Source organism: Artemia sp. Qi Xiang Cuo, chromosome 13, assembly GCF_049724085.1.
Source record: "Artemia sp. Qi Xiang Cuo chromosome 13, ASM4972408v1, whole genome shotgun sequence".
NCBI classification, from domain to species: Eukaryota; Metazoa; Arthropoda; class Branchiopoda; order Anostraca; family Artemiidae; genus Artemia; species Artemia sp. Qi Xiang Cuo.
The window spans coordinates 19,526,734-19,539,017 of record NC_142806.1 but is presented as its reverse complement, the minus strand read 5'-3'; the positions used below and the strand labels follow the sequence as shown (position 1 = coordinate 19,539,017).

Here is a 12,284-nt window from a genome sequence, read left to right as displayed (position 1 = left end):
CTAGCTGACAGAGAAAATAAAGAAAAAATACAGATATTTCAGCCAAGAGCCGTCCTCAGTGCAATAACAATAAAAATAAGACTCTCTATAAGACATGTAAGTCTAGGTAAAGACATATGGGAACGGTGCTTTACGAGAACCTTACGTACCTCATGTAGAAGCATTTATATCCGAGCCGCACCTGTCGATAAAAAGGCATGATTTTTTAATGCCACGCTTTTGGTACAAAAGCTCAGAATTAAAATGGCAAAAAGTAGGTTTCAAAAGCTTGTCTCAACACTAACTTATTAAAAACTATAAGTAAGTAAGTAACCGGATTAATGACGCTTCTTGACTACTAAGGTCCCTGCGTCACACCCGCAGTGTGTTGTTACAGCAAGGTTCGATCCCTGGGTCCCGTATTGCCAAGCTGAGGTCAAACCCACTACGCAACTAAAGGACTAATCAAAACCTTTGCCCATTCATATAGGGTCTTCCGATGTTTTTGCAACATTCATCATGTATAAGAGGTAGGGTTTATTTTTTTTAAAGAAGCCATTTTCGAAACTAGCCCTTCTTAGTTTAAACTCTTGCTTGATATAAAATTTTTCTTTATTTTCTATAGTGTACTTCTTTCATCCTCTACAACTGCACGGTCACCTTCCTGCTCCCCTGTATAATAATATTTCTTTTATTTTTGATCAATCTAATTATCATCTCCGCAATTCCAACAACTTAGAGATTCCTTATGCTCCATCCCTGCAGTCGGACTTCAACCCCCTGATAGGCTGTAATACGATCTGGAGCATGCTCCCAGAATCTGCGCGAAGCGCCGACTCGTTCTGTATCTTCAAAAAAAAGTCAAACAATATCTAATTAGTAATATAATTTTTTTTTATCTTCCCCGGAGTTGATATCTCTAGATTGAGACGTTTTTTATAATATTATTTCGGTTATTTAAGTTTTATTGGTTGTTTCGTTTGAAATCGCTTGCGCTACTCTTCTGTTTAGCCTGTGATTTCGGGATTTTCATGGTGGAAGATCGGATTTTTTGAATGTTTCTTTTTTGGTAAATTTCTTTTATTTAATGCTTCTCACCTGTTCCTTCCTGGCAACGGAGCCTTACGGGGCAGATTATATAGATTGAAATAATAACTGACAGTAGTTTCTGCTTGTTTTACGTTTTTTCATTATTTTGCTCCTTTTTGGGGGTTTCATTCCCTCATTCTACTCCATTTTTGTTTTAGGTTTCATTTCTTCATTCTGCTTCCGTACATTTGCTCGTTTTTAGTTCTAATTTCACTCTTTTATTTTGTTTTGAAGGAGGCATTTTTTTTTTCTTTGACAAAAAATAGACAAATTTAATTCCTACTAGAATAAAATACATTAAAACCAAGCTGATTATTACAAAATAATAAATATAAAATAATAAAAAAAGAGAACTAAAAACTATAGTTCCAAAAAAATAAATGCACAACAAGGTATATTAACTTTACACTGACTCTAGATGAAGTCTTGGCTTACCCACCTGAAGTAATTAGTTCAAGGACATTTGCATAGCTTAGACATACGGGACATATCCTACTTAAAAGTGCTATTTTTATGGAAAAAATTATGCCATCAAATACAGCATGTCAGAGACTAATTCAACATTGGTTTCAGCCTTCAACCGAAAAACACAAGAAACCCTACTTTCCTTGTTCGTAAGTTTGTTGAAAATCATTAATAGACATTATTACATTAATTTTTACAGACTCTTCTAAAACTACTTATAATAAAACAACAACAAAATTCAGACTATCAGTAGATTAAAAAAAAAAACAAGTTTTTTTTAACTGAAAGTAAGGAGTGACATTAAAACTTAAAACAAACAGAAATTATTCCGTATATGAAAGGGGCTGTCCCTCTCAATACCTCGCTCTTTACGCTAAAGTTTTTTATTGTTTTAAAAAATTAAGTTGTGTGACAGATTCAAACTTTAGCGTAAAGAGCCAGGTATTGAGAAGGGGACAACCCCTTTAATGTGCGGAATAATTTCTGTTCGTTTTTAGTTTAATGTCACTGCTTACTTTCATTTTAAAAAACATGTTTTTTTTAATTTCTGAACGTTTTTGAGTTAATGTAGCTTTGATTTTGGGTCACCGTGCATGAATACTTAAAACGAAATTTGCATATTAATTTTCCTTTTTTTGGCTAAATGGCTTTCTCGAAATTTTGTTCTGACGTAGCTTACGAATTAACTTACGTAACGAATTTCTATATTCGTAAGTTTGATTACGTATATTAGAGAGTTTGCCCCCTAGTCGATACCTTGCTCTTTACGCAAAAGTTCGAATTTTGTTCGAATCAAAAACCCCTGAATCACAAAGGCAGGTTAATTAGAATAGATAGCTTTTTTATAAGTACTAAAAAAACTTTAGCGAAAAGGGGGAGGTATTGACCAGGGGGCGAACCCCCTCATATACGTAATAATTTCTGTTTGTTTTAAGTTTTAATGTTGCTCCTCACTTTCAGCTAAAAAACCTGGTTTTTTTATTTAATTTCTGATCGTTTTTTAATTAATACTCCGAAATCCGGCGCCCCCTTTTTAGAAATGTCCCTTCCCCCAAGGGAACATCCTCCATTGAAGGATCCTCCCCCGTAACCCCCTCCTCCGACGCCTCCCCCCATCAGAAAAAATCCCTCCTGAAACGTCTTTATACTTCGCATTAACAAATACTATATGTAAATAATGGGCAAAGCTCATAAATTCCAGCCCTTCTCCCGGGAACTGTGGGGGCTTAAGTCATCCTCAAAGACATATTTATTAGATTTTCGACTATGCTGAACAAAATGGATATCTCAAAATTTTAATTTAGTGACTTTGGGAAAAAATGAGCATGGGAGGGGGCCAAGTTGACCTCCATTTTTTTTAGTCTCTTAAAAAGGACACTAGAACTTTTAATTTCCGTTCAAATTAGCCCTCTTACGATATACTAGGACTACTGAATCGATACGATCACCCCTGGGAAAACCAAAGAAAAAACAAACAAACAAAACAAAAACAAAAAACAAACAAATAAACACGCATCCATGATCTTTCTTCTGACAAAAAATACAAAATTCCACATTTTTGCAGATAGGAGCTTGAAACTTCCGCAGTAGGGTTTTCTAATACGCCGAATCCGATAGTGTGATTTTCATTGAAGTTCTATGACTTTTTGGGGAGTATTTCCCCCTTTTTTCGAAAATAAGACAAATTTTCTCCGGCGCGTAACTTTTGATGGGTAAAACTAAAGTTTCGTTTACTATTGGGTAAAGTTTCGGTTACTATTGAGCCGGGTCGCTCCTTGCTTACAGTTTGTTACCACGAACTGTTTGATAATTATTATTTACAGTCGATGAAAAATTTGCTTATTAAACTGTCCAAAAGCTATACAGACATATCCAAATCTAAATCCAAGTCTAAAATCTAAAATCCAAACACGCCTCTAAATCCAAGAGGCGTGTTGAACAAACCTTCAATGCTCTATCAGCTAGAGAAGTGATAACTCCTCTTTTCACAGCAGGAGAATGATTAGAGGAATAATTTAAGTAACGGTCATTATGTGTGGGTTTCCTATAGACATCAAACTCGAAACATGTATCATTTCGGTGCACCAGAACATCTAAGAAAAGAAGACGCCTCTCTACCTCTGATTCCTGAGTAAATTTAAGTTTTGGATCCAAGGAGTAGAGCAAGTGAAGAAAAGAACCCAGAGACGAGTCTCTGGGTTCTGGTGCACCGAAATGATACATGTTTCGAGTTTGGTATCTATAGGAAACCCACATATAATGACTGTTACTTAAATTATTCCTCTAATCATTCACTTGCTGTGAAAAGAGGAGTTGTCACTTCTCTAGTTGATAAAGCATTGAAAATTTGTTCAACACACTTCTTGGATATAGAGCTCAACCACCTTAGAGATATTTTATTTGGAAATGGTTATCCAATTAGTTTAATAAATTCTGTAATTGCAAAACGCATTGAAAGATTATCAGATAATTACACAGAAAACACAAATCAAAGGGAAAATTCAGTTTATCTTGGTCTCCCATACGTTAAAGGGGTTTCAGACCACATTTAAAAAATCTAAGAAATAATAACATTTACACTTACTATAGACCCAGAAAAACTATCAGGTCCCAAATTTATCAAGGTAAAGACCCTGTCCCGACAGGTGAAAACTCCGGTGTCTACAGAATTCCTTGTTCGTGTGGTCTTTGGTATGTCGGAAGAACTGATCAGCGACTCACGGATAGATTAACTCAGCACTCTAGTTCAATAAACAATACACTTAAAAAGCGGAAAAAAAAACAAAAAAATTTAACTCTGCTCTTGCAGAGCACATTTTTGAAAACCCAAACCATACTATTTTGTTTAATTAAGCTGGCCTAATTTCGCATGACAAAGGTATTGTCCAGCACTACAGAGAAGCTGTTGAAATTTATAAATACCAACATTTAGGTCTAACTTTAAACAGAGATTCCGGTGATTTAAGAATAAACGAGTCATATTTCGGTTTTCTCAAAAAAGGAAGCCGATACTTTAGTAATCCCTGAAATAAACCTTGAACCACTTTCCCAGTCATATAATCAAACACGTGAACAACCCCTTAGGTCTCAAAGGGTGTCTGCAAGAAATGCATTAATTAAAATCCGAAGTCAGATGACATAGCCTAGTTCTCTAACTTATTTAATTGCTGGTTCGTTTTATTTTTGAGTGAATGAATTGTTTTGTTTTCGTTTATTTCTCAGTTGTTCGCTAGTATCCGTCGATGGAAGTTCATATTTTTTTGGATTTTGTGCAAATCGCGGATATTGGCGAATAGCTCACTTTTATGGTTGTTAGGTATTTGGTTTTAATTCTCATAATTTTTGGCTTTTATTGAATTTTATTCATCTTTTAAGTTTTTTGTTTTTTGGCTCTTTTCACATTGACTTTACGCGTTTGTTTTTTGTTGTTTTTTTCTTCGGCACTTTCCTTGGATACATTATTTCGTTTCGTGCTAAAGAAGGGAGGCGTTTGTCCTCTCGAAATATTCGCTTTTTTGTGTTTTTTCAGTATTTTCATTTGGCCTTTAAAAACCCCATTTTTGCTCGTTTTTCTTTCTTTATGTGATGTCAGGCCAATGTGGTTTAAGAAATTATCATAGTAAACAAACTTACAAACATATCGAATTGGGACATAAAACCTTTTCCACCTTTTCGCTTGGACAAGATTGAGAGAAGTATGGCAAACATAATGAGAGAAAATAATATTCTGCCGGCAACACTGGAATATCGCTCATAGACAATTGGAACAGCATCACTAGATGGTATGCCAAGCTTCTGCTCAGCATCACGAAGTCTCATTTCAAATTTGTCTATGTCAGGCACATTGACATGAAACACTTTATGTTCTACCTAGAGTAAGAGAAATATACAATGCAAGAGCTTTATTTGCTTATAACCAGAGTTGCCAATACTGGCAATTTATCAACAAACCCAAATAGATAAATCAAAACAATTCAGAAGCTCTAAAGAAATAATGCACTCTTGCTAAAAAGCCATCCAATATATGGCAAAAAAGCAATTCTTATTTTGTAAACTTTCAAATTTTGGTGATTCTTTAGTGATTTTTTCTTGCTAATGAAATCAACTGTGGTTATAATCTGTCATAAAACTATATAGCATAATTTAGTCTATTCAGTTTCAGCAAGTAGAGAACAAGGGTAAAATAATGAATAATTAGTATACACTACATATATAATAAAATAAAAATTAAACAAAATAAAATTAAATTAAGTAAAAATTAAAAATAAATTTAATTAAAATTAAAAGTTGATCTGTCATAAATATATATAGACCAATTCAGTCTATCCAATCTGAACAAGCAGAGAGCAAGGTTAAAATGATAAATTATTGTTATTCATCAATTTATGATTACTTAATATTATTATAATAATTATTGTCAATATATAATTAGTATTCATTATTATAAATGATTAAAACGAATATTAATTATATAATAAAACAAAAAATTAAACAAAATAAAATCAAAACTAGTAAAGATTAGTTTGATCTTAATTCAAAGTTGCTTGGGCAAAAGCAAACTAAACACATTAATAAAGAAAAACTAAAACACTAATCAATCAAAATATTAAGAATTTTAAATCTAATTACACTAAACTAATAAAATGAACAAATAATTAGACAAGCTTTTTCATGAAGCTTCCACAAGATCCAATACAAAAAGTAAAGGACCTTTGCCACCTTAAAGGTGGCGTGACATCAATTCTAGCTATTGTTTCATTCTATTTTTTATTCTTGTCTTTTCTTAGAAAACAGAGTGGATTTGCTCTATTTATTTATTTCAGCAATTTGAGTTACAAAACTGACATTACATGCATACAATACAATATCCTAGAGCTAGGATAATACAATATCCTAGAGCTAAGATACAATACAATATCTTCCGGTATGTGTTTTTCTGCTTTGTATAGTCCAGCTTGTGGGATACGAGCCATAACTTTATAGTAATCTTTTTAAGTAATAACTAAGCAAAATACTGTGAAATTATTTTCAAATCGAAGGTAAAAAAAAAGGAAAATAATCCTAAAAAATAAGGTACTTGTATGACATACCCCTACCTAATAATCTTCTAATATGTTTCTCTGACGCTCAATCCTAATGAAATATACCTAAGTATGATAAAAACAGAATGCTTTATAAAAAAATTTGGGGTATATATTTGCACCTTGGGGGTGGGTGGGAGTACAGCGAATCCGCATGCCTATTGTGTTAGGTACGATTATTCTGCATATGTAACTAGCTTTCATTGAGTGAACACTGGATCATTGGAATAAACTTTGGACTATTGACAAACCTGTATGACAAGTTTTTCTTTATTCATTCAGCAGTCGCGGTGCGAAGGTCAAAGCTACATAAATTGATTATTATTGTGCGAGCATAGATAACAAACATAGCTTGATTTTGGACTTGATAACGGATTGCGGATTGGTAATTTGGTAATTCGGTACTTTTGGTAACGAATATTACTTGGTTTTGGACTTGATAACGGTGCGTGAGTGGAAATGGGCGATTATAATTACGTGTATTCGCCAGTAATGAACTTTGTCGAAATGTGTTTGCGACATGCCGATATTGTGAAAGACTTTGTAATAAGCACCTAAGGCAATTTTTTTCCGAAAGAAGCAATCAAGCAAGCACAAGAGTTCTTAATTAAGCTGCTCGTAGGATTTGATGAAAACCTGATTTAAAGAAAGACGATCTCAAGTTGGAATAGATATTCTGCTCGGCGATATTTACGATAGCCTCAAGACAGCTGCCAATATTCCCGCATGGAAATACCGGTTCACCATCTGGAAAATCTCGGAAGTGCCTAGAGTTCCTCAGGATGTCTTGACAGCTCTGACCGTTCGCGTAAACGAGTGTACCGATAAACTTGAGTCGCTCATTTGCGTAGCCTCTGTCCTGACTCCTGGTGACTAGCCCCCACTCCCTCCTGCCCAAATGAACTTGAACCGAGTTTTCATTGGGAACATCCCTCCTGATGTTAGGGAATCGTGTCTCAAGCAAAAGGAATTCTTGACTAACCATGTTGGGAATGACCCGATTTAGAAAATAGACTTAGTGGAGGGTGGTATGATGGCATATTTGAAACCAAAGGATGCTGCCCAATCTCTTTCAAGTGCCCTTGCCAGTAAGCCAGATCTGAAAGTAAAATATCGTAAACCGATTTTTGCCGCCATAGCAAAATTCGTACCCCAAGAGACAACGGAAGATGACATTCGCAGTCGCAACCCAAGTGTAACCGAAGCCCGGAGATACGATAACTCGGGCAGCGTCAAGTTACTATTCTCTGACGCATACTCTCGGGACAAGGCCCTGAAACATGGAACTTTATGTGGATATACTCACCTTAGAGTAACCGAATTCAGAGAAGTGCTGAGAAGGTGCTATAAGTGCCAATCCTTCGATCATATAGCTAAAGACTATACTCAGCAGATGAGGTACCCCCGCTGTACCAACCCCCACGAATGAACCAAGGACAACCCGTATAAATCTCAACCTGTGAAATGTGCACTGTACCCTGCCAGCATTATTGACCACCCCTGTTATAGCCTTCGCTGTCCTGCCGTAAAGAAATCTATGCTAAAGAATAAACAAGGAAACAAATGACAGATCTGTCCATTTTTTCCCGTAACGTGTATGGTCATAATACAGGAAAGCTCAATTATATTCATGAACTGTGTTGGATTTATAACGTCGTCTGTCTTCAAGAGCACCTCCTTACCCGTGATAATTTCGGACTCCTGCAGCAATATCCGGGCAAATCCGTATTTATTCACGAAGCTAAGCGTCGTTACAGCAGGGGAAGGTCATCCGGTGGTACTGCAGTGATTGTTGACGACCGCCTACAATGTCAATTCCTTGAATCTATTGATTTCTACACGGCAGTGGGATTCCAAGGTCCTACTGGATTTTTTCTTGTGAATGTGTACCTACCAGCAAATATGAACAATATACGATCAGAGCAGAAGTTTGCCGAAACGTGTAACCGCTTAGGCAGATTAGCGCAAAGGCTTGGTAACAGACGGTATGTTATATGTGGTGATTTCCACTGCGACCTCATGCTACCAGGTAAATTATCCGACATTCTAAGAGCCTCTTTACCTGACTGTGTTGCAGTAAATAATAAAACACAGGATTTCACATGTATTCATAACTCTGGTTCTACCAGCAACATTGACCATGTACTGTCAAACTTAAAGTTGAGCGGTTCAGTTCAAGTTGACTTAGATCACGTAGTGAGGGACCATCTTGGCCTAAACTTCAGAGTTCCGTCTAGCCCAACTTCGATACGAAACACTGGCGGTATGTTCTACACAAAGACTGAGTGGCGTAAGATAAACTGTGAAGTATATGTAGAAACTTGCGACAACATCTTGAACAAAATCAAAGTGCCTTTCCATCTACTGATGCATGGTACAAAAGACCCAACCGCTTTAGATATATACAGTTCGGAAATCATCCATGCTATGAAAGTTAAAGAGTCGGCTGCCGTGCCAAAGTGTCGAGTGCTAAAAGGAACTCGTGGACCGGGTTGGGATGAGTGTCCGTCAATCAAAGTCGCAAAACGATGCGCAAAGCTATGATATCATATATGGCATGAATCAGATAAGCCTAGGTCAGGTATTTTACATAACTTGTTTCGTTCTACAAAAAAAGACTATAGTTTGCTAGTCGAAAATCTCAAAATGAACGAAGCAGAAAGAGCATCAAGTGACGCTTTAATTAATCCGACCAGTATGTGGAATTGCTTCAGAAAATCAAAACCGCAGCCTAAGGCATCGGCTACGAATATGAGTGAAGATGTATGGTCAAAACATTATTCATCTGTTTTTGGATCTAAAGATCCGGGTCTTGAAAGTGCTAGTGAGTCCGAACTGAAAAGTAAACTAGAACCCCTGCTTCAAAAGAGAAGTTCGTTCGTAGTTAAGAAAGCTGATGTTAGGCCTGCTATTAAACAGCTAAAGAGAAAGAAAGCTCCTGGATTTGATACAATCTCGTATGAACATCTGTCTAATGGTTCTACACTACTATTAGAACATCTAACACTTCTGTATCAAATGTGCATAGATTCTGCAGTGGTCCCGAAATTTTTTGTGCGGGTGTTTTGAGTAATCTCCCAAAAAAGGGTAAAAGCCCAAATGAATGTTCTGGTTATCGTCCCATAACAGTATCTACAACCCTCAGCAACGTTTTAGAAAGAATTATTTTGCCGGAAATAGTGTCGAAATGCTCTTTAGATTACGGTCAGTTTGAGTTCCGTCGAAATCTGAGCTGCGCGTTTGCTCATCAGGTTTTGAAGCGTATTATCTCGAAAGCAGGAAGTTCGGGGAGCCCCTGTTTGTGTGTAGTGTCGATATATCGTCTGCTTTCGAATCGGCAATTCAAGCCCAGGTTTTTATTAATTTGTTGGAAAATGGTGTTAATGCTTATGTAGTAGCTTGCCATTCTTGGTGCTATCGTTATTCATTTATCTGGGTTAAACTAGGTCAAGAATTATCTAGTCCTATAAGGCTTTTTAGAGGGCTTCGACAGGGATCAATTCTTAGTCCGGTGATGTTCAATGTTCTTACTTCGTCAGTAACAAAGCATATATATGGAGGGTTCTCCCTAGGTCTTTGTGATTTTAGTTTATTATGTTACGCTGATGATGTGCTTATGATAAGTAGCAACCTTGCAAGCCTCCAGGGTAACCCCGACCAGCTGATTGGTGGGTACAATGGCTTAGGTCTCAAAGTGAATGCTCAAAAGACAGAGTTCAAGGTTATTCATCCACGGTCGCCCTCGAGTAGTCTAGTATCTAGAATTGAGCCTTATGTCATCATCATTGGAACGAAAATATTTTCGGTGCATCAACTTAACTACCTTGGTGTTACGTATGGCTCTGGCATCATCCGTTCTAGGACCCTGCTTCACCGAAAATGTATCTACCACGATTCGAAGTTAGCAGCACTCAAGTACAGTTACAATAAAAAAGTGCTATCACGACTTTATTCAGCGATTGCATTGCCACATCTTCTATATATCTCACCGCTTTGGGACTGGTTAACGGCAACAGCAAAAAATGAAACTTCAATCAGTTTATTGGAAGTATCTGAAATTTTTGCAGCGTCTACCGTTATACGAACGTAACACTTGTCTCCTGAGCTCGTATAATTTGCGCAACCCAACCGAAGTTCTGCCAGATCTGGAAAATCAGGCTAGAAAAAGATAATTCGAAAAATTATCCGAGTTATTGCCGGTGCACACCCTCTATCACTGTGCTGATTAGTTAGTGTGGTATTATAATGTGTATGACTTTGATTGTTGCAGTTTCTTTGCTTTTTTCCTTTTTCTCTCTTTGTACTCCGCTTGTCATTTTTGTTCATGAGCGGGCATAAATAAATTATTATTATTATGTAGTAAGAATTGTTTTCTAGTTTCACAATTGTTTTCTAACTACCCCCCTCCTAATATACAAATATACATCCCAAATTACATACTTTCCATCTATTCTGTCACTTCTTTTTGTCTTGTCTCACGCAATGCTGAAAGAAACTAACAAAAAAAAAAAAACGGTTTTATAATGCGTCAATGAATGAACAACTTCAGCTGTAGGGGCTATATAATACAAGTACCAAAGGACGATTCAAAACAAAACCTACCTGTATTTCGGGCATTATATAAAATTTCTCTGTAAGTTGTAAGAAATAAAAAAAGCCCCCCGCGAATGCTGGAATCTTAATAAACATTTCCCCCCAAAACTGAAACTTTTGCTTATGTTGAAAAAGTTCATTTGGTGGGATACCGGACAATGGTATAGTTTACCATACATAGGGATACTATACAAAGGATACAAAGGGATACTATACAAAGGATACCATATACCATACACAGGTATACCATGGAAAAGATGTCCAAAAATAGAATATTTTTACAGTGATGTTGACTATTTTATGGTCATTATTTAATCAGAAAACTATTAAGGAACTGTTTTCCCATAAAATATGAATTCTTATATTTTATTTATTCACAGTTTATTGGAAATTTTTATGATATATAGTTTTCGGAGTAAAGAAAAGAACATATTTCTTTTTATATGGTGGCAGTGGTACTGGTGACGTCGGTGGCAAAGTGTTTTCCCACCTTATTCCTCCGTGACTATTTCCTGTACCTTCCTTATGGACAAGCACTGCTTTTAAGTGAGGTAGTAAAATATGTTATTAATATTTATTAATAGATCTTTTAATAAATTATTATAAATAAAATAAATTATTAACAATAAAATAATGTGTTTTTTTTTAATAAATCCTTCTTTTTCCTCTGCAAAATCGCATACTCCACAATCTCAGTATGGACTCCCGTAACCATAAGCACTCTGAAGTCTTTTGCGCTTTATTGAAAATAAGATATATATTAAATATAATAAAAAAAAGCTTTATGACATGATTAAGACCTACTTTCTTTCCTTTAATGACAGCACCATCATGCAGAACTACGGTCACGACATCTACACCCGGACGCAAGATAATTTCTTCCACTTCTCCTTTGGCAAGCATAAAGTGAACAAATTCATTCCACGACACATAACGTAACGTTGTCTGAAACAAAACACAATTAAAATATATTTAAATTTAGTTACAAGCTCTTATACAATTGTCCATTGCCATTTAAAGAAAAAAGGCAACATTTTTTTATGACAATTATATTATCAAATATATGAATATAAATAT

General features: G+C 35.8%; 1 protein-coding gene across 1 annotated transcript in view; it reads right to left on the bottom strand.

Moving 5' to 3' along the window:
* Positions 1-12,284, bottom strand: part of LOC148945046 (mitochondrial inner membrane m-AAA protease component paraplegin-like) — a 57,331-nt gene that overhangs the window by 17,340 nt on the left and 27,707 nt on the right. The window contains exons 4-5 of the mRNA XM_089099506.1: positions 12,012-12,152; positions 5,167-5,403 (exon numbers count right to left, since the gene is read on the bottom strand). Coding sequence (XP_088955632.1) covers positions 5,167-5,403; positions 12,012-12,152 — 378 coding nt within the window. The remainder of the gene's footprint in view (positions 1-5,166; positions 5,404-12,011; positions 12,153-12,284) is intronic.